This window comes from Parasteatoda tepidariorum, chromosome 10 (genome assembly GCF_982258835.1).
Source record: "Parasteatoda tepidariorum strain Cologne lab strain chromosome 10, Ptep-v5.0, whole genome shotgun sequence".
NCBI lineage: Eukaryota > Metazoa > Arthropoda > Arachnida > Araneae > Theridiidae > Parasteatoda > Parasteatoda tepidariorum.
In genome coordinates, this window is record NC_141764.1 from 14263702 (window position 1) to 14288072 (window position 24371).

Consider the following 24371-nt stretch of genomic DNA (forward strand, 5'->3'; position numbering starts at 1 on the left):
AAGAGGACATACGGGGCTATATATATATATATATATATATATATATATATATATATATATATATATATATATATATATATATATATACAAGGTCCGGCTATTAATTTCCAGGACTCATAGAATAACTCAGAAGAAAATAAAGTTAACCGCATAGCCATTTAATATTATTCGAAGTAATCCCCATCAGCCGTAATGCACGTCTGTGCTCGGCTGTACAAATTTCGGAAAGAAGTTTTAAAGTCCTCTTTCGGAATGCTCTTTAATAGTGACGCTACAGTCTTCTTGATGGCTTCGACATCTTGAAATCTTGTCCCCTTCAGCGAATTTTTCAGCTTAGGAAACAGTCTGCGGGTGCTAGGTCTGGAGAGTATGGTGGATGCTGCATCTTAACGACACCATGCTGGGTTAAGAATAGCCTCACAGGCAGCGCAATGTGTGGAAGCGAACTTTTTCAATTGCTTCGGGCGTGCGTAACGACTGCGGCCAACCTGTGTGTGGATCATCTTCCACGCTTTCGCGCAGTCCCGAAAGCTTTTAAACCATTCAAAAGTTCTTGAGCGACATAATGCTTCCTCGCCGTAAACTTGTTTTAACAATTTGTAGGTTTCCGCAGCTGTCTTGCCTAATTTGAAGCAACATTTAATTGTTAATTAATTCTTGCTCCATTTTCACTTCGACAACAAGAATTTAAGAGCTACGTTTTAATGCGCCTTTCTACGAGAACCACTTACTTCAGTATGGTGCCGATTGCACTGCACATGCGCAAGAAAGCACTCTTCAATATGCAATCATTAGCGCCATCTTCTGGCTTTTCGTTCTCCTACAGTTACGTCAGTCCTGGAAATTAATAGCCGGACCTTGTATATATATATATATATATATATATATATATTAAAAAAAAACAGTGTATAAGCAACAATTTCTTCATTTTAACGTTTTTATTATATTACGCACTTAAGAAGAAAAACAATAACTTTAAGTTAAAAGAAAAAAGAAAGAATGTTCATAACAATATTGTAAAATAAATAAATAGAAGCATTTATTTTTTTAAATATAATTTTTAAATAAGATCCACGTCCAGGATTTGTACCGTGAACCCTCGGGACTGGCAATTTTACCAGTTACACTTGAAAGACTTGTAACAAGCTTTCTGAGTAATTTCGCGTGATTTTTCGAAGGAACCATTTTGGCCATGCTCCCTAATTTGTAAATGTGGACATTTGGACCATTTTGGACTCCCTAATTTGTCGATAATTATTTCCTTTGGTTTGGTAATATATTATCGTATAATCTAATGTGTGAGTTTGGTTGAAAATTATAGACTAATATTAATGAAAGATATGGGGTCTTTTATATGTACAGCATACGAGCGACAATTTCTTACTTTTATCGCTATTATACGCATTTAGAAATATATGCATACCTACTTACATATTATACCACACTGTAGGCCCCCTAATTTGTATATAATTATTTCCATTGGCAGTGTAGTATATTATAATAAAATTCCTGATTGCCAAAAAATGAGTTACTTCTAAATATAGCAACTAGGGATCGGGATAGACTGGTTGGTAGGGCATTGGGCCCATGCCCAAGAGTTTGTGAGTTCGATCCCCGCTGGCCGAAGACTCCTCGTGTAGTAAATGGTGACTGATGCACGTTAAATCTGTCGAGTCGCAAAGTCCTCCATGTTCCCATAACAAATCAATACCTCTGGATACTTTTTATCGGATACTATTTTCTTTAGAACTCTCTTTAATTTTCTCAGGAATCAAAGAATAGTGAGGAGGACACATTCACATTAAAAATACGCATAATATTATATTCAAAGACACTAACAAAATTTGTTATTTATATCAAAAAATATATATTTCGCGATTTAATTTCTTCGAATATCATAATTTTCGAGAAGCATGGCAATCAGGGGATTTAGGCTTATTTACGAACGCAATGACCTATTGGGCGTTGCTAGTTGAGGTGAATCATTGCTTGTGGAATAATACTTTCAATGTGTTTAGAAATTTCTTCAGTGTAGCATGGTAACGTCCCATTTTTGGAGCTTATTGCGGCTTATTTAATTGCAAAAAAAAAAATTATATTATTTCTTATGCAGGAGACAGTTTTTTTTTAAAAAAAAAAAAAAAAAAAAGAAGGAACATCAAAACTTATTGGAAACATATTTTTACATAAATAGAAAAATAGATATTATGTATTCGTATAGATATTCGTATTCGGGAGAAATCCTAATCCTTGAGAAATTGCTCTATTAAAATTTAATGATCTAATATGAAAAGTCTATTTAAACCTTACATCCCATAATTTTTTAATCAAATTACTTCAAACATTAAAGTGTGTAAAGTATACAGAAATACGTAATGCCATATCATTTAATCTAGCAAAACAGGTTTTTTGGTAACAATTTTTATTGAAAAACTTAAATTTTCAATAAAAACTATAACTTATAAGCTAAAAAATCTACAATAACGAGTGCATATGATAAAAAAAAAAAAAAAAAAAAAAAAAAAAAAACGGCACTAGAAATTCTTCATATTAAAATTAAAATTTCTTTAAAATTAAATTGATTTCCTTTTTCTATTATTCTAAAATTTTTTAATCAGTTGTATTTAACCATTTTGTACAGAATTATCCTCAAATAAGGAAAAAAATATTAAAAAGTAAATTCTTTATTACAAAATAATTACACTTACCTGCTTTATAAATCCAGAAAATCCCAAAATAAAATGTTCTTCGGTTCAAACATTTTATTGTCAAATAATATATACAGAGATCGATTCACAACTTTAAGAGGACTTATTATACTATAAAATTTTGTAATTGCAAGATCTCGATATTAATTTCACTATGTAACTGGTAACTTAAAAACAGAATAGCTGAATTCTAATTGCAATACTTACCAAGAAAACATAAAAAAATTTATTACTAATAAACACAATTAATGATATTTCAAGTAAGTCTGATGATCTTTTATTGCTTTTTTCCGAATTGTATAGACTCAGAAATATATACGATTCTATGAAGAAGAATATTTTAAAACTATTACAGATGTGCGCGTTCTTAAACAACATTTATTCATGGGAATGAAGTAGAAAATCGACTTAAATATCTTTACCTTAATTAAATGAATTTAAAAAAAAATGTTTTCATTTTTCCGTGATACACATCCATAATGGTATGCGATAAGGAAATCGAGCGTTCTCAGTTAGAAGTTTGTTGATAATTGAAAGGAAATCATCAATGAATTGTTCCTGATATGTTGGGTGTGATCTGTTTCAAAAACTGTTTACGATGTTCTGGGTTATTTTATTAAGTTCTTCAGCCAAAGGAAAAACTTGGGAAAATTTTGTTTCTTATTTTCTACTGAAAAAACAAAACAAAAAACATCCTACCAGTAATTTAGATGGAACTGAATGAAAACTCAACAAACAGTGGCCAGAAGAACGCGAATTAACTCCCTAATAAGTAAAAATTAACTTTTATGATAATCCTCCGAGTGACTTCTCTTAATCAATGGAATGAGAGTAATAATTTTTAAAAAAAACATTACTTATATTCATAATATTGTATTTTGTAATGGAGAAAATTGAATAAAAACGTTTTGTTATGGAGGTACTAAAACACAGAAGGAAATTATTATTATTATTTAATTAGGAATGCGAAACAATGTATTTTATTACTTATTACTTGTGTTTACAATGCTAACAATACTTGTGCTTACAATGCTAAAAGTGTTAACACTAACATAAGATGGTGCACAGCTTGCAACAAGAACAAACAGTAATAAATTTATGGAAAGAGGCCAAATCAAGACTGCCAAAAAAGGGAGTTATTCAAAATCTAGCAACCATGTCACCTTTTTTAACAATATATCTCTAAATAACTGAAACAAATTTTCACTTCAAACTCACCAGAATTACATAATAACATTAATATCTTATGAAATACGGCAGATTTGTGCTCAGAAATTATCTAATTTATTTCTTTTATTGAAAACAAAATTATCCGTTTGAAAATATCGCCTCGCAGGATAACATGTAGTAAGCAGCTGCAAACTTTTTAACCGGAACTAGAGCAAGCATACAGCTCGAGATTGTTTACATTTCTACTGAAAGCACCATTCAAACATTTTATTCAACCAGAGCAGCAAATAATTATCTTGGCATTCTTTTATTTCTTGGCATTTCCACTAAAATAAGGCAAACTTGAAAACTGATATTTAATTGCCACTGAAAATTTGGCATTTCACTTTTTCTTGCAGAGTCCCATTATTTTTGCTATCAACCTCAAAATTGTTGCACAGATTGAAGACGTGAGGCTTTAAACATGGAGTTAGTGTATTTATTCACCAGATGGCGGCTTTAATCTTCAAGTGAAGCAAATAAAGTTTCGTTTTTGTTTTATTTATTCATTTGTGATTCGCAGACGGTTACAACTTTTTTTGAAGGAAAAAAAGTCAAGGGTGTGTTGTTTGGAAATCATATAGGAGAACGAAATTTTTTTCAGATTTTGTATACTATATACAATTTAGCATGTTAATTTTTAACATTTTAAAAATAATATAAATTTCTATTTTTTTAAACTACCAATCTACTGACATCTATCTCTGCCTCTTTTGGTTTGGCATTAAGAACGAGAGTACGGTAAAAATATAAATGCTTAGGTCGCATCTGCTGTGATGACTAGTTTAAATTCCTGAACCTGATATCTATGCAAGGAAACTGTATGTTCATGAATGTGTGCATTAGCCTGAAAATCATTTTGATAGTCAATATACAGATCATGAATTAAGATAGGGGAGGTTATATAAAATTTATTTATTTCAAGGCAACTAAAGGCTGACCGGCTTTAGGCCTAATGTCATGGGCTGTTTTGGAGGTTCTAGTTCTAAGGGCGATGCAGAGGAAGATAAACGAAGGAAAGAAGCTAATAAGAAAATCGAAAGACAGATTCAAAAAGATAAACAGATATACAGAGCAACTCATAGACTCCTTTTATTAGGTTTGTAGACAAATACAAAGATCCCCCGATTCCTACTTGACTGAATTCCCGATTGAAGGTCATTCATTAAATAGTCAATGATGTATTTCCTCCCAATTTCAATCGCTTATTTAATTTTTAGATCACAAACAATTGATTTTACGTTTATTTTAAGTTTACAATATCATAATTAATGATTTGAGCCTATCATTCATGTCTCACACACTAAAGTTGTAATCTCTCTATTACCCCTTCTTCCTATAAATATTAATAAACACAATATCGGAATGGTTTAGGTATTCTCTTTATTACTATACAAACTGCAATAAAAATAATTGCCTCATATTCAATTTTCCCATTCTTCCAAATAATATACATTTTAATCTCATTTTTAATTCTATGCATCTATTTGACCATTTCAGGTAATTCTGAAATTTTCATGATAGCAGAGAATTTATGCTTAATTATTTACCAACATTCTCTATTACAGCCTATATATTTAGAAATTTTTTTCATGCACTGTTGTGCATTATCTTAACTATATATGGATTAGGTATTCCTGTCAAAAAAGTAACTTATTTATGTATTATACTACTGTCTCTATTTATTTGGTGTGTATGAATTTATTGTGTTGTGAAATGGCCTCAAATGGAAGTAAGTGTTTACTAAAATTAGAATTTTTAAAAATAAATTTAAACTCTATCAGAAGTTTTGTTATAAGTTGTTGAAAGTTAGGGATATAAATTTTTTTTGTTATGTTTTATGTGCAAGTTTTATCTTGGTTAACTTAGTTTATAAAACTAAAGTAGTTGCTCTAAAATTACTTGACAAATAGTTTATTAACTTGTCCATATCATAGTGTATCTCTATTCTTTAGGTCTATTTAAATTTTTTTAAATTGCCTTAATTTCTGCCAATTCTCTAAATATTAAATTAAAGAATCAAATTCTAATTTCTTTGTTTATTGTATTGGGAAAGATATTTTTGTACAGGCACCATTTGCTGCTGCTAATGGTATCTCTAAGTACGATCGCATAATTCATGTTTTAAAATGAATAATATTCTACTGTGATTTATTATTGGTGATAGCAATCAGTTTTACTTTTCAAGCTCTTATTGACACTTCTGCATCAGTAGCTATTTGCATAAACTGCATTCACAAAGAAACCAAAAGGTTTTTTCAAACATGCAGAAATTTAAAAAAAATATATGTAATATGTTCAAAGGTGATAAGAGGTCAGGATTTTTACTTGTTGAATTAGTTTGCTTCTGTGGTATTTTTTTAGTTTCTAAAGTGTCTTCAAAATTTGGCGACCAATTTAACGCAGTTACAGATAGGGAAATCTTACCAGTATTTTAAATTTCTTGCTGCGATTTCCTTTAACTTTAAATATAATAAATTTATGTTGATATAGTAAATGGGCTGGTAGAACTTTTTTTACGTTACTCTGTCACTATGACTCTTAATAAATTTAACCCAAGTAAATTGACAGAAGTAATTGAGCTTTGTTCATCATCATTGCGGTGCTTGTTAGAGTGGAATTAGCATTATACCTGATAAATATCAAAAATACACTAAAGATTTCCGTAATAGAAAAGGAATTTTAAGTTGCTTGATGATTTTTCCTTTAGAAATCAATACAAATGCTCGTAACCAAGTATAGAAAGTGTTTTATGTCAGATTCAATGCAAAAGAATGCTGGATATTAATGGTGGTTCAGTACCAATAAAATTTCACTAAGGCCGCCATAAAATAGTGAAGTGGTCTCTCGGACTAACAACCGGATGTAAAGCAATGATATGCTGTTTTGGTCTGTGTTTGTGGCATAAGATAGCTTGTTTCTTCATAATTTATAACATCATACATTATCTGTATTATTATTTTTAATTCAATTCATAAATTTTTTTAAGAAATATTTAATAGTAGCTTGTAAACGGATTTGTAAAATTGTTCAAGTTTTAGTAATATATTTTAGTTAATGCCTATTTTGACCAGTGACTAAATTTTCTTCTGTAAAAATTTGACAAGTGCCAGATAGCTGCACTTGAAAACCTTAATTATATATCAATAAAAATCATAGCAACAATTTTACCTTGGTCCCAGTTGGGCAGAATATGGGTTTAATATGATCATGAACTGATATGGAGATGTCTTTTTTTTTTTTTTTTAAATATTGTTCCTATATAGGGCTTATGTCATCCTTCATTTGGCAAAAATAAGGCCCATATTGGCTGTGGGGGTGGAGTTATCGACAAAGTCAACCTTCATCTATGAAAAGGTACCCCACCATAGAATCGAGCTAACATGTTTTATATACTAGTGAATTGGAATTATAATTTTGTAGTGATAGATACACTACATTGGCTAAATAATGAATTTAGAATATTGGTTGAATCTGATAATTCTATATTGGACCAATATCGTAAAATAATGACCTTTTGAATCCTTATTAAGTAAAGTTTTGTGAATATTAATCCAATGAGGGCCCAAGTTATTTTGCTGCAAGGGAAAATAAGGCATACAAACAGGGTGCGTAGCGTTTTTAAAAAGCGCTTTCTGAAAGCCCTTAAAGGTGCTTTTTTCAATGGGTGTTTTTAAAAAGTGTTTAATTTTCCCTTTTTCAAAATGAGATTTTTCCTTTACCTTGTTGATTTTCGTTACAAATTATGCAAAAAGACGCAGCTCACATTGTTCTATTCAACGTCTTCACAATTAATTCAATCCCAATCTATTTTGGCTTATTGTCAGTTCGTAGCGTATGAAATTCATTTTACACGATTCAAAATTTCATGATTTTTGACAATTGTCCAAAACAAGACCGAAAGTTTTTTTTTTTTTTTTTTGACATGTCGGTTAAAACAATATAAAACCGTTAATTGTCAAAAACTTTCCAACCCTGCCTAACTATGAAATTTTTTTTAAAGTGCTTAAAAATATTTTTTGAGTACTTGAAAAGTTTATTTTTTGTTGAATAATTTGGCTATGCATCCTGTACAAATATTTAGTAAATTCTAGGCATGCCAAATGTAAATCACTGATCCAGCCTATGGTCTACAGTGTGCCAAATAAGCAAAAAATACTAACGGAAACGTGAACGAAAGCTTTGATGCATCCTCTGGGCCTCTAAATTATCTTTTGTAAAAAAAAAGAAAGAAAAAAATAATACATACTTCATTTTTAAACTTGCTTACATTTAAGTAACATATTTAGCGATGCTTGTTTTATCTTATTTTTAGTGAAGTGTTGTTCTAATCACCATAATGGATTTGTATGTATTAAAAAGAGGTACTTTTTGGTTAGTCTGGAAGAAGTAAAGTCAACGATTTTTATTTTTTAATTTAAGAAAAGAAGTTTACAGAAAATAATATAAAATTAAAAAGATTGCATTTATCTGTGCTGAACTAACCGAAAAATGCCCCAAAAGAATCTAATATGTCGTATTATCTTTTGAGAAAGATTATCTAATTTTGATCTTTCATACACAATTGTTGTAGAAATTTCAGCTTTAATTCAATTTTATTGAATTATCGATGACTTAATTACTAATCACATTATTTTCTTAATCATAATATATTCACTCTTTATGTACTATATCTTTGAATGGAAGATTTTTATTTTGAATTGAGAACTTGATTATATTAAAAAAAAGGCCTGTAAATTTGAATGTTCTGGATCTAAGGTCTAGTTCTGTTTTTAAAGTCTAACAGAATCATAGCACAAAGATTAGTTTTGTTTGCAGAAGATCAATATATATAGGTATTAAAATCTGACCTCAAAATTAATCTATTAATTTGCTGTGCTCTAAGGTTTATTATTTGGTCCGATTAGTTTCTCTTGACTTGAATGTTAATTATAAATATCAGGCATTAGGTGTAATTTGTTCAAAAAAATTATTTACTAATTCAGTTGATAATAAATCAAAAATTAAAGAGAAAAATACTTTACTAAAAGTTGGTTTTGATTTTAAGATGAGTTTATCAATTTTCTTATCTATAATTTGCAAAGAATTCAGTATTTTCTGATTCACATTTTCGGTAGAAAATAAAATTATTCAGAATATTTACTGCTGATTTTACTTTAGATAAAGATGGTGCTGAAATTGAATTTTCTTCTAAAAAGTATTCTTCCTTAGTTTTGTTCTTTTGTTTTATTTCGGAGACAATGTCATCATCAGTAAGGATACCAAAAGTGCACGCTTCATAATCATGATATTTAAATTGGTCTGTAACATCCCAACAAAAACTATTCATTCGATATTTTTCTAGCTACAGAGCAATAAATTGTCTTCATCATCTTCGTCCTCCACATTGGAGTCTTTTTCTTCCAAATCTTTCAAAGAACCTGCATGTCAGAAGCAATGGCACCAACCGCAAAACTGCATTGTGTATTGTTGTTGGTGTCACTTGCCTCCATGATTTTTCTACGATTGCTTCTAGAAGAAAGTTGTTGTGTATTCTGTGTCCATGTTTCCCCCCCCCCTCTAATACACACATCACTATTTGTCTTTATAGTGAGATTTCAAGTTACAAGTAACGCCCATCTTCATGGGCTGCAACACATACGTCGTATTTGGTGAAAATACTAGCATAATCAGGGGTCTGTCCAGGATATATTTACAACCATTTATCGGGAGCTTCACAAATTCAACTTTAGGAAAAACTGTAATTTCACAAAATACTTTTAATAAGGCTAGTTCTCATGCAAACCCCATTATCGTTGCAATCTGGGTAAAAGAGGAGCTTTTTTGCCGGATGTCTTTTACGAAAAGGTAGCACATGCTTGGTCAGATACTGCAATATGGTAAACCTAACCGGTCACTTGCGCCATATCAAAGCGAGCTTTTTTTCCTTTCTTTTTAGCTGAGTTTTTTAAAATGAAACAATGAGGGTCTCCCTTTGTAAACTTTACAGAAAGTCAAAATTCGAACATTATTTTTAATATTCGAACATTATTTTTAAACACTATTGTAAATTTATTCTAACAGACCTTTATTTTTAATTTTTTCTCTCTGTGAAACTTTTTCTGTATGACCTAGTCAAAACTGTTCTCATAATGAAAATAACTTTTAGTGCTAGTACTGTTAAATGCATAATTTTTATTAAATTCAAGTTAAAATTTAACTGTAGATAATGATTTTTATGGAATTTTGAAATTAGATGCAATTTTAAGCACACGATTTTACAATAGCAAAATTATCTTTTTTATATGGGGAAAAATATACAGAAATTTACTTGTCATAAATTATTTTAATTTGAAGTGAAAATTTTTTGAAAATATTTTTGTGTTGATTTTTTAATATAATTTTTTATTTTCACAAATTATGTCTAAATTCTCGCAAAATAGGTACTGCTCAAAAAAACTCTGATAGACCCCTGATAATGCACTTTAGACTTTCGAAATGGGTGTGAGCTGGGCAATTGTCAGCAAGAACACTTTTACGTTTTCATTTTAATAAATCACTGTCGTGACTCATCAGAAAAATTTGAAGTCATCTGTGCTTTTTGATTGACTTTGTAGTTTATGTACATTTTTTTCGAACATTTTTAAAGCACCTTAGTTTTTGAGATTTACCTATGACAATTATTACTTTTCTGTACTATTCATGTTTTCATCCAAAAGAACTTATTCTCACTGTAGAGAGCTTCCTACTAGTAGTGCATTTTTCCCTCCTTAAGATTCATCTTCTGATTGAGACTCATTTTGTAAAATAGTCCAGCAACGTTAGCTTTAAGAATGTTCTTCTCTTCATAAACCTGTTTAATATCCAACCACATGTCAGCTTTTCACTTTTCCACATCTATTGCGCTAACACTTGTCTCATCCCCAATAATTTTCCCAGAAGAAATAGTCTTGTTTTTTAAATTTAGCTGGCCATCCATTGGAGCACACAAAACCCTTTTCATCTAATTTTTCAGCAAACACATTTTATTTAATTTGAAGCACATGTCCTGTCACAGGAAGATTTTTAATCTGCTCAATGGTGAATTATTTTAAACAGCATCTTCTACATTTACCAATTCAGCCCAATGTAGTTTTATTTATTTATTTTTTAAGATACCTTTACAGGGTGCGTAGCATTTTTAAAAAGTGCTTAAAGGTGCTTATTTTTATTTTTTAAAAGCCCTTAAAGGTGCTTTTTTATTGGGTGTTTTTAAAAAGTGCTTAGTTTTCCTTTTTTCAAAATGAGATTTTTCCTTTACCATGTTGATTTCCGCTACGAATTATGCAAAAAGACACAGTTCACATTGTTCTATTCAACGTTTTCACAAGTAATTTAAATCCAATCAATCTACTTCGGCGTATTGTCAGTCCGTAGCGTATGAAAACGCCATTCGTTTTACACGATTCAGAATGTCATGGTTTTTGACAATCTTCAAAGACAATGCCAAAAGGATTTTTTTCTTCGACATGACGGTTAAAACAAGATAAAACCATCAATTGTCAAAAACTTTCCAACTTTGGCTAATTATGATATTTTTTTAAAGTGCTTAAACATATTTTTTGAGTGCTTAAAAGGTGCTTATTTTTTGTTGAACAGTTTGGCTGCGTACCCTGCTTTAACACAAGTTAATTGTCAAAGGGTGATTTGTAAAGAATAAGATTTATAGAGAATAAGAGGATTCTAAGAATTGAGGTGAGGGACCAGGTTAACACCTTGTAGAACAAACAAACTTGGAGGAAAGGGAAGAAAAGAGGCTTGTTCCTATATTTGAGGTGGATGGGGCTGTGAGAAAAATGTGCTGTTTAAGAACTTGTTCACTGTAGTTAAAAGTAATAAGTATAAAAGAGCAGGGTTGCCACAGGTGACTAAAATGAGACTATTATCCGCCTGTAGCGACTATGGCAACTTTTTTTTGCCTGAAAAGGTAAAATAGCAACTATTTTCGGGAGACTTTTTTACAATCCTAGCTATGTTTTTTAGCGTATATTGGGTTGACAACCTTTGCAAAATATGAGGGTCTTTTTTAAGCGAGTACCATTTTGTAAGTAAAAGAAACTTTATTTATGAACACAAATTTTATCACAAACTAAAATAAGAACAATTATTTATTTTTCAATGTAGTCACTATTAACATTGAAACGTTTTCCAAGTCGGGCCATCAATTTTTAGATCCCGTTATCAAAGAACTGAGACGCCTGATATTTTAAACCAGTTAGCAAAAGTTTATCTTAACGTGTCATTATTTTTCAAATACTTTCCACTAAGAAATTTTTTAAGTTTAGGAAGCAGATAAAAATCTGATGGTGCTAAGTCAGGGCTGTATGGTGGATAATCTAGAACTTCCCATTCATGGCAGTATGCTGTGTTGTTTTCCCTCATCAACATTTATTCTTCCTTTATTAAATAGTCTATGTCATTTAAGCACATATCCATTATTCATTACACCTTCACCATAAACTTCAACAAGCTGTCGGTTCAGTTAGGCGAATTTATTTTTCATTAAAAAACCGAATAATTTAACGCACTTAACAACCACCCCCAGCTTAGATTTGAAACGCAATGGCATTTTAGTGAGTGACTACAGAGGATTGCCGACCTTGAATTAATGTCACTTGACAGGATGCATGAATAGAATGCACAACCGGTTCTTACTTTAAAATGACCCTTTTTAGTAAAATATGGGAAAAAAGAATATAAAAAGTTGCCTTATAATGGCGGCAATATCCTTGAATTTCACAACTGCTTCAAAAAATGTAGCTTTTTCTTTTATATGTAATTTAAACTTTCAGAGTCTCAAAAAAAATTTTTTTTTGTATTTAAAAACATTCTTAACTGCATGGTAAAAAAAAAGTGGTAAGGAGTTAACTACTCAATTTTTGAAGTATCTCTGTTCATACCACTTTTAAATTCGCGATCTCAACGCTCAAAAACGCCATCTGAGGAGAAGACCAGTTCCATGTCTTAACCCTTCCCACTCATCTTCTCAGTTGTTTAGGAATGTACTATGATATTTTTCCTTTTCATATTTATTTTTCACAAATATTTTTTTTTAAAATTTCCACAACTCTTTCTTTTTGAACTGTGTTCAATGTAATTTCCAGCTCCTTAAAGTTTCCTAACTTGGAGAGTTTTAATATATTTGAAAATCAAGAAGGAAACTGACATACTTCCTTCTCCTATGACTCTCCACACGCTAATGGTGAGAGCAAACGAAGTGTTGCCATAATTAGAGAACCCTGCTCTACGCCACCTATAATCCATTTAGATCACCAATAGTAAAAAAAGAGCCCATCTTTTGGACATGCTTTCCTTTCAGTTCTTGTTTTGAGGATTTCTGAAGAACGCATCAGCAGTTTTCATGGAATGTGATAAACATAGTCAGGGGTCTGCCCAGGGCAAATTTACTACCATTTAGTGGTACCTTCACAAATTCAACTTAAGGAAAAACGGTAGTTTCAGAAATAAAAAAGCTAGTTCTCATGCAAACTTCATTCTCTTTGCAATCATGGAAAAGATGAGCTTTTCTGCCAGCTGTCTTTTACAAAAACGTGGCACGTATTTGGTATGATAGTGCAACATGATAAGCTTAACCTTGAACTTTAAGCGAACTTTTTTCCGCTGAGTTTTTAAAATAAAACGACGAGGCCCTCCCTCTATAAGGAAGTCAAAATTCAAAAATTATCTTATACACAATTGAAAATTTATTCTAACCGACCTTTAGTTTTTCATGAACCATTTTCTTCTCTGTGAAACTTTTTTCTGTGTGACCCAGTTGAAAATGTTCTCATAATTTAAATAACTTTTAGTACTAGTACTGCTAAATGTATGTTTTTATTAAAATCAAGTTGAAATTTAACTATGGACAATTTTTATGGATTTTGAAATTTGGATACAATTTTTAGCCCAAAATTTTATAGTGCAAAATAGTTTTTGAACATATGGGGAAAATATATAGAAATTTGCCGGTCAAAAATGATTTTTATTTGTAGTGGCAATTTTTGAAAATATTTTCTTACTTTACCAAGTTTTTGTGGTGATTTTTTAATATAATTTTTAATTTTCTCAATTTATTTATGTTTAAATTTTCACAAAATAGGTACATCTTAAAAAAAACCTAGACAGGCCCCTGATAGTATGAATATCTCCATCATGATTTGAATCTTAGCAATCATGGAGATGGTTCTGCTTGTATAAAGATTGAATTTTTTGTTTGAAGTTAATTACTATAATATAGTCTTGAAATTTCATGCTAGCCAGATTTTTTTTCTCTGTCCGAGTTTAAGATTGTCTCTGAAAAGGGCATCTTTTTCATTTGCTCTCTCTTAAATTTAATCTCAGTAAATTTTTAAGCTTTAGGATAATCAGATGTAAATATAGCTAAGAAATTTGCGCAGAAGTCTTAAAATATCTTTAGGTGTATCCAACTTTTAAACAGTTAATACTTTATCACAAGGATGGCAAGTTTCTTCCACATTTGGAAAAACCGCCTGAAAGAAAGGTTTATTTCAACCCAAGTGGAAGAAATTGTAAACTCTTATTAATAAAATTTTAACTGTTTATTATTGCAATCTAGTTTAAATAATATTATTTTCAAGTCATTCTAGAAAATTATTTCTAAATAAGTGGAAAAAGAAAGTGTCTTAAACTGTCCAAAACCCTTTTATTCAGATTATGCCACAATTTTAAAAAAAATATTGTGAAAAATAAAAGGTTAACTTTGGAACAAGAAACAAAATGAAGACAAGTTTTTATTTTATTAAAAAAGTTTATTATTATTTTTAATATTGCATTATTTATACTTATCCGAAATATAATTTATCAGTATTAGGAGCGTATTTATTCATATTTAAGGGATAATGTATTCTCTTTTGTTGTTCAATGAATTGTGGAGCTTTGAAAATTATAAATCTTTTTCTAATATATTATTTTTCTTTAATAAGTTAAATGTATGAAAAGTATAAGCAGGGGTCTGTCTAGGTTTTTCTGAGACGTACCTATTTTGTGAAAATTTAGACATAATTTGTGAAAAATTAAAAATTATATTTAAAAATCAACACAAAAATATGGTAAAAATATGGATTTATCGCTTCTTAAGGGATACAAAAATAAAATTTTAAGAAAAAGTATTTTGTGAAACTACCGTTTTTCCTAAAACTGAATTTGTGAAACTACCGTTTTTCCTAAAGTTGAATATGTGAAGGTACCGCTAAACGGTAGTAAATTCGGCCTAGACAGACCCCTGATAAGCTAATTGTATAAAAAGTATCAAATATTTATTAATATATGTAATTATTATGTGTACAATTGTTACACATATAGAATTTTTATCTTTTACCAGTGTTCAAGGTTTTGGACACTTTAAGACAGTAAAACCTGTGTGTCCTGTTCAAAACCAGTTTAGGGCATGCAAAACCCCAATTCTGTTTTTTTTGTCTGTTTTCAGGGTTGATTTACTAATTCCCACGAGCAAAACGAGCGACTCATTGTTCTAGTGTACTTCCAGAGTATTCAAAAATGCTTTACGTAAACATATGAAACGTTTTTTTTAAAAAAACTCAGTTAATAGGGATTTTAAAAAAAGTAAATTTTAAATTGAGAAATTTTTCCTTTTTATTAATTTTGATTCTTGATTGTAAAAATGTATGCATTTGACCAGCAAATAAATCCAGAATTGTTTTATCCCAGATAAATATTAATCTAAAATAAAGGGGGGGGAGCTAAAATCCAACTGTCAATTTCTGGGTGCACCCCTAGCAACAATTTTATCTTGATTCCAGTTTGGCTCAATATGGGTCCTGTCTGAACATGCACCAAGGGACCAATATTGGGATGGTTAGATTTTTTTTAATATTGGTCCTATACAGGCCAATATCATCCGTTATGGGGCTGATATAGAGCCTATATTGGCTGAAAAATTAATATAAAATATCGGGGGAATCTGACAAATCTATATAGCATTGATCCCCAACCTTTTTATCACCGCGGACCTGTCAACGTTTGATAATTTTACTGCGGCCCGCTGGGGGGGGGGGGGCATTGATTGTTTATATTTTAGATTATTTTGATTTATTAATTTTAATTTAATTGTATTTAAACATACCTTCAAAATAAAATACAGTTACACCAAAAAATAAATATAAAGTGATTTAACATTTCAACTTACTAGAACATTAAATCAATGAAAAGTCTGAGCTTGTTTCTTTGCAAGGAGACGGTTTCATCACATTAAAGAATTTATGTCACTACCTTCGGGGGCCACTTTTTTATAAAATAAATAAAATTTCAATGGAACACAGATATTTTTAATTAGGGGTATACCCTAGGACAGTGTTTCCCAAACTTACGACTTTTGTGTACCCTTTTTAAATTTTTCGTAACGCTGTGTACCCCTAATAAAAAAAAGAATGTATTTTTTACTATAAAAAAAATTGCACAAAAGTTAAAAATCACAATTGGCTGTTGACACCACTTATTATTTACTGTTAACTCTGCGAAAGATAGCCAATGGAAAAATATGTATTCGTAAATTTTCAGGGCTAGCTTTATTTTTAAAAAAAAATTTGAAATTTTCGTTTGTTGTAAGACATTTTGCATAAGAACGCGTACCCCCGCTAAACTGCTCCTGTACCCCTGGGCGTACGCGTACTACACTTTGGGAAACACTGCCCTAGGAATTTAAATTTAGTTTCAATGAAATGGGCTGTCCGGTACCATTTGATCCTCGGTCCGGGGGGTTGGGGAACACTGCTATATTGGACATATTTTGGTTGTAAAGTGACTGGAAAATATCGGGTGGATCTGATAATTCTAGATTGGACCAGTATTGGAAAAATAATGGCCCTTTGAACCATTATTGAGCCATATTCTTGAATGTTGGTCCAATGAGAAATCTATTTTGCTCCTAGGGACTATTCAGTCCTGGGGACTGAAATCAGTCTTTAGAAAATTTGTGGACTAAATTCCATTTATTAAATATCTCTTTCTAATTTTTTTTAAAATCAAATTTCTTTTTTACTTTAAAAATGTATATATTAAATATTACATTTTAATAAAAACATTGTTGTATTTTTCACAATTATTTGGAAATGATCAAGTAATGATGTCAAACTGCTATGAAAGATTGGTGTTGGGACTTTTATTTATTTTGCTTTTGTTAATCTTATTCCTTAAGTTCTGACATTGAACTTCAACATCTGCTTGGGTAAACAAGATTTGTACTATTGCTGAGTCTAAACCTGCTTGAGTTGACATTCTCCTAAATGTATTGACATGATGGCTAAAGTTAAATTATTCCTTTTTTTTTCTTTTTTTTTGTAAAAAAATTATAATGATAGGACAAAATATATATATTAGTGTATTGAAAAGTAAGTAGGCATTGGTTTCTTATTCAGTAAATGAAATGAAAAGATATACTATAAGGCTAGCTGCTATTTTTGTTTTGGTTTCTCTAAAAAATAAATTAGTTAAGTAGGATAGAAAAAATAACCAAATTATTGATTTAAAAAGCAGACCATTATCAAAGAAAGGTAAATTTTAATGCCAGTGAGGTATTAATTTCGAAAAAATCTGGAAAATAAAACGCTGGACTGCATTAATTGGTCAAAAAGCTACACTATCTGGCCATTAATGACCGGACACCCCTCATTTCGGATACATGAGTTGCTAGTATCAAGTCAGTAGGGCGTAGGGCCGCCACGCGCCCGAATCACAGCTTCTAACCCTTCTAGGAAGGCTATCTACTAGGTGTTGGTACACGACGGCAGGTATTGCCCGCCATTCCTCCTGTAACATGGCGAAGAGTTGAGTGGTGATTTTGTGGCGCTGTGATCTGGCCCTCAACCGGCGCTCCAACTCATCCCAGAGATGCTCAATTGGATTGATGTCGGGACTTTGGGATGGCCAGTCAAGCTCTTCCACCCCCATTTCATCAAACCAGTCCGTGATGGCATGTGCTTTATGAATGGCAGCGTTATCGTGTTGAAACACAAACGGGCCATTACCGAACTGTTGCCACAAGGTGGGAAGCGCGGAATTGTTCAGGATGTCTCTATACCATTCTGCGTTCAGGGTTCCACGCACTAACACCAAGGGTTCAAGGTCAAACCATGAGAAACAGGAACACACCATAATTCCTCCACCGCCTAACTTCACAATGGGGACAATGCACTCCGGTAGGTACCGTTCTCCGGGCATTCGCCAGGTCCACACTCGTCCATCAGAGTGCCACAACATGTAGCGTGACTCATCATTCCACATAACGCTTTTCCATTGCTCTACTGTCCACTGGCGACGTGCTTTGCGCCACTGAAATCGGTGGTGGGCGTTTGGTGGAGAGATGTTTGGCTTATGTGCTGCTGCTCGTCCATGGAATCCTTGTGCAATCAGCTCCTGACGAATGGTATGTGTACTGGCAACACTGCCAGATGCAGCCCGGAAGTTGGTAGCGACAGTGCCCAACGACATTTGTCGGTTTGCCTTCACTACACTTCGAAGAGATCGTCGATCCCTGTCGGACATTATTTTGGGCTTGCCGGGTCGGGACTGCTGTTTTATCACTCCCTCTCGTTCCCATTTCAACACGACGTTACCAACTGTTGACCGTGGTATCTGAAACTTGTCGGAGATGGCAAGTATGGAATGACCAAATCGGTGGGCGCCTATGATCATGCCCCTTTCCGCCTCATTCACCTCTCGCCGTCCACTCATTTTCACTGTTTACGCTCGTATGGCCGTTGCCTGCCTGCAAATGGTCTTTCCCCCACCACAGGTTCCGTATTTATTCCACCAGGACGAGTTCACCTGCCTTTCAAGGGGTGTCCGGTCATTAATGGCTAGATAGTGTAGCTCAGTCTTCAAATTTTTTTATAGTAGTACCCATGCAATTTCTATTGCTAAATATTTAAAGTTTGAAATACTATTAGTCTTGTTTACATCTACTTTTGTTCACACATTATTTCATTCTAGAAAGGAAAAAAAAAAACTTTTAACATTTTAAGTTATAGACATTTATATAAAGGAGTATATTGGTGAAGTAGTTTCTGAGAAGCGTGATAAAAGTTGGTGACTAAACATTTTGAAAAATAAGATGTTTCTGTTTTTTTTTTTTTTTTTTTTTTTTTTTTTTTTTTTTTTTTTTAAGTATATTGGTGAAGTAGTTTCTGAGAAACATGATAAAAGTTGGTGACTAATCATTTTGAAAAATAAGATGTTTCTGATTTTTTTTTTTAGGTGCTGGTGAGTCTGGCAAAAGCACAATAGTTAAACAGATGAGAATATTGCATGTGAATGGATTTAGTGAAGAGTAAGTTATTCATAAAATTTTTGCTTTGAAATTATTTGTTTTGAATTAAACTTCTTTTTTTAATCTCAATTTTTGAATTCCAAACATTGTTTATAAATTAAGTTTTTTTTAATTTAATAATTTAACGATTTATTTTTTTGTTTAAATCAGGATTAACAAGTTTTTTTTTAGTTTTTAACCATGGTTAAAACCAGACTTAGATAAAATGAAAAACTTTCAGTGAAAAAAAAGTCTCAAGCAATCTCACACAAGCAATTTATTGACTCTTGTAGCTAGTTAAAACTCTTTTGTCACCACCTAATTCGGATGAAATTTGTTCGAAAATCACTTTTTTTTTCTAAAAAGGGTTTTAATTTTTATAAAACTCTACATTGATTGTTACATATACCAGCATATATATTATTTTTGTTTTACATTTATTAGTTTTTTGATGATATGAAACTATTGATTTATCAAATTTTCTGTTATATCCGAATTTTATAAAATTGGCTGCAGGGATAAACGAATTTTAACCTTTTTTTATAGTATTAAAATTCAGCAATGACCTCAAATATTCCACAAGTTAGTGTATATTATGCCAAAAACCCAGGGTTTAAATAAAAACCGGGTGGATTTTATTGGAATTTTTTAAGATATTTAACACTATCTTAACACTTTTTAGATTAAATTTTTAATTCAATAGAGAAGTAAAAAAGTTTTAATGTAGTACCACCTTTTCATGCTGGTATTAATAAAAGACTCTTAAATTAATTCTTCATTTGAGTAAAAATCAAATCATAGTATATTGGGATCGGAGTTTTCTGTTTTATTTATTTTTTTTTAAACATTCATAAATTATAGCTTCATTTTTTAGTTATAAAGAAAGCCTTTTGCAGGTCAACTGACTGCAGGACTACTGTTTATTCAACAATTTTCTTAGTTTTTTTTAGGAGTTACTCTTCAATCTATTAGTTAGTTTTGATTTAAAAATTCCGGAATTAATATTTGAAATCCCTTAAATTTTATCGGTTAATCAATCTATTCTCTTTTATATTATTCTTTATTAATCTATTTTGATTATATTTATAAAAAACCCATTTGAGCCCATTTAGGGAGGGGGTTGATTTGATCAAAAATGAACCTCATAACATATTTTGTAATGAAAAATAAAAGGTGAAGATGAGAAACACTATTTTTTAGAGCAAAGTACTTTTTATTTCATTAAAAAAGCTGATAAGATTTCTGCTTGAAATTATTAAGAGTAGATTTTTTTTTTAGTATTAAAATAAAATTACATAATGGAAAAATAGCAATGGGTTTAACATTTCAGCTCTAAATTTCTATAAATTTATGTAAAAATTTTGAACTTTAAAAAAAAAAAAAATTATGTTTTCTGGTTGTCCTTTTGGGGTGAATTGTTTATCAACAAAATTTCAGCTATATGAATGGTAAGAGTACTTGCTGTAAAGTTTTTTTTATTTTATTAATTACTGTTTGAGATGTTTTCTGTTGTTGAATTGTCCTTTTCCTGACTGCTTTTATAAAATCTATTTCAGTGAAAGAAAACAGAAAATAGAAGATATTAAAAAGAATATCAGGGATGCAATATTGGTATGTACTTTTAAGCTTACTTTTTGCATTTAGCTACAGCTTAGATACCCAATCCACGACACTCGTAACAGAGACATTTTTTTTTAAAGGACATCTTCAGAAAATTAACAGAAATCTTCACTTAAAAATCTAATTGTACAGAACTAAATACAATAACATCAGACTGCTTGATACCAATTCAACAATGCAGTAAGACCGAGTCTGAGCTTTGTCAATGGTTTGAGTTAAATTTCTATTATGAACTTAATAAAATCAAAATATCATTCAACTGTAACTGTTAAGCACCTAAAACACGTGATTAGGTTTGCAGCTTCAAGAACTTAATTAACTAGCAGCTTAACTTGACTTTATAGCTAAGCCACATTAAGCAATGATTATTTAGAATTAAAGCTTTAAAGTTATTCAGTTTTATTTTATATACAACTTTTAAAAATGAACAATAAAACCTAATGTAGTACTTTTATTTAATTTTTAAATTTTCACTACTGAGACTAATATTTAAAAAAAATGTGCTATTTCTGTAAAAATCCAATAATTAGCCTACAAATAATAATATTCTTTCTCTATGTTGTACTTGAAAGATGGAAGTGGCACACATTACTTTTCTCTTTCAGATAGCGATGCTCTTCCTAAAAAGGTTGACCAATCCTGTTCTGCAGAGTATAAAATTGAGAAAATTTTCATCGCTCTAGCTTTATCTTTACTCAACAAAATTCAGGGTTCCCATGGACCTTAAAAACTGCTTAATTTTTATTTTAGAAAATAAGGGCCCCTTAAAAGTACTTAATTTTGGTTCAAGGTTTTTAAAAGTCCTTAATTTTTCAGCATCACTATGGTTGATAAGAACAATTTTTTAGAACAAAATGTCATTCTTTTATCACTTACAATTAGATCATGCATCGAGGGTAAAGCATTTTAGTGAGATAAAAATTAATGAGTGTGGGTGTGTGGGGGGGCTACAAACAAGGGGAAGAAAGCAAGTCCATTACTTAATATATAGGTTCTTTCATTAATTATATTCTCACCTTTGCCTAAAATGATTCTCTATGAGGAGAGCGAAGCATTCTAAAAGGAAAGAATAATGTGGACAAGGGGAATACTGCACATGGAAGAGATAGTTTTTTTTTGGGGGGGGGGGCAGTTTTAAGGTACGTAAGTAGAAGACTCTCACTAACCTTTAAAATTACAAAATTCGAGAAATTCAGTTCTACTGGTAACACATCTGCTTATATCTACTAAGAAAAGAAGTGTCAGAAAAAAATTTTGAACTAGGAAATGTAAATTCATAGAAAGCATAACATTTTTAAAAATTCATGATTGTACTAAAAATTAAACATTTGTAGGAAACAGGGTTTGAGAAATCCCAGCCCACCTATGTTTTTCATCAAAAACCTGGGGTTTATTGGGTTTTTGATGAAAACCAAGTTTTTTTTTTTTTTTCAAAAATACTTTTTAAAGTTTTAGATTGTTGCACTATTATTTTTATTTCTTAAGGATAAGCAGATTGCTACACAAAAATTTAAATCTACTCAACTAAAAGATCCTTTGATTTTTAATAATCATTTTATTCAGTTAACATTGCTTCTTAATATACTGTTTTTAATTTTTGTTCAAATTTTTGCTTGCTTTAAAAATAGTTCACGTTTTTCACCAAAATGTTTAGTTACATTATGTAGTTTCCTAATAATGGGATTGGTTGGAAATGATTTTGTTTAAGTTCATCATAAAAGTAAATATAAAACACATTTGTTAATCTAGTAGTGAAATATAAAAACTTGTTGAAACAATTTTTTTTGTATGATTTAGACAAATTTCTTTATTTACTCTTTTTTTTAATATACATGAAAAAAATTGCTAATCTTAATTTCTGCACTTAATTTTACAATTCAATTTCAGTGAAATCGTTAAAAATGGAATGCAGATTAGTTTCACTTTTACAATCTGAATGACATTAACTTATAACAATCTGAAAATGTTTTTAAAAAAATAAAATATGCCGACCCGGGTTGGCAAAAATTGCCTAGTAATTCTTTGGCGACCCCTGTTAATTAATACAATTTTATCGGTGCTTACATTATAATCAAATTGTTTTTATTATTTTTTCATTTATAGTTTTTTTAGGAAGTTAAATAATTGGCACTGTCACTGGTGGTATATGTCTATTCGAAGTACTTAATTTATTTTTTTTTTAAAAAAAGGTCCATAAAAGTGCTTAATTTTTGCTTTGTTGAAAGAGTGGGAACCCTGAAATTACATAATGTAAATATTTATCATGTTACATCTTTAAGGTTGAAGTATCTTCTAAAAGATAATGACCTAAATTCAAATCAGCAAAAAAAAAAAAAAAAAAAAAAAATTACGTCATATAACAGGAACTAAGATTTTATTTTAACTCATCAACACTTACCCTGCTTTATATTGTTATTCGTTAAAATTTTATCGGAAGTTGCCACTCAGACTATTTTTAAATAATAAGTCACTGACAGATTTTATATTCGAGAAAAAAGACAAGGTAGTTCTCTTGCTTAACCCTAAGATCTATTTCTATAAACTGCTGATCATTTCTTAGTCTTAGTTTTTATCAGTACAAACCATGCTAGGTGTAATTTTGCTTGCATAGGCTTGGGCCATTTAAAAAAAAAAATTCCAATCAAATTTAAAAGAATTTAATTTAAATTTTAGCTGTCACATAATCTTAATCTGTAAACTGTCACCTATGACAAGTACAAAGGGAATGAGAAAGTTGATTCAGGCATAAAACCAAATTGATTAATCTTCTATATAGCTGTTATTCTGTCTATATAGCTGTTAAAAACCGGAATAAGAGAAAGTCATCAGTAGCATGCATAGTCGCATTGGTGAATGAAAAAAAATATTGATATTTACTTCCAACTAGTGACTGTTGACACTCAACAAAAAATATGTACATTTACCAGATTTAAGATAACACTTTTTCTTCTCCATTGATGCACTTGTCTAGTTATGTAACTCAGTCGAATGTTTTCTGATAAATGAAATTTTTTTCCCTTACAGACTATAACAGGAGCAATGAGCACGCTTTCCCCTCCTGTTCCTCTTGAAAATCCAGACAACCAATGGAGAGTAGACTATATTCAAGATGTTGCCAGTAATCCAGACTTTGACTATCCTCCAGTAAGTGCTGAGATCATAGAGTAGACATTATGCCTGAAACGTGAAACTGTACACTCACACCATGTTACAAGGCCAGGGTCAAACATTTTCAATGTTCATAGAGTGGTTTTAAATCGTAACAATGCTAATATACAAGTGATTGGAAGTAGCACATTACAAATACTGTACATTACAAACTACTGTAGTCGTTACTTTTCTTTATATTTTGTAGTGTAGCGTGCTACTTTTTCTAAAAAAAAGTTGTGTAGTAAGTAGTGCAATACAAAAAAAACAATAGTTGGTAGCGACCACATGGCAGAATCTCAGTGACACAACGACATTGTTGCAGAACGTTACAAAGTTCTTGCAGAAAGATTTTTCTTTTGAAAAGTAAAAATCAGAATTTTCAT

General features: G+C 30.8%; 1 protein-coding gene across 1 annotated transcript in view; it reads left to right on the plus strand.

Annotated features, from left to right (window-relative positions):
* Positions 1-4407: 4407 nt before the first annotated feature.
* Positions 4408-24371, plus strand: part of Galphas (G protein alpha s subunit) — a 45488-nt gene continuing 25524 nt past the window's right edge. Inside the window, exons 1-4 of the mRNA XM_043042822.3 lie at positions 4408-5016; positions 19167-19239; positions 20775-20829; positions 23863-23982. Coding sequence (XP_042898756.1) covers positions 4878-5016; positions 19167-19239; positions 20775-20829; positions 23863-23982 — 387 coding nt within the window. The 5' untranslated portion in view covers positions 4408-4877. The remainder of the gene's footprint in view (positions 5017-19166; positions 19240-20774; positions 20830-23862; positions 23983-24371) is intronic.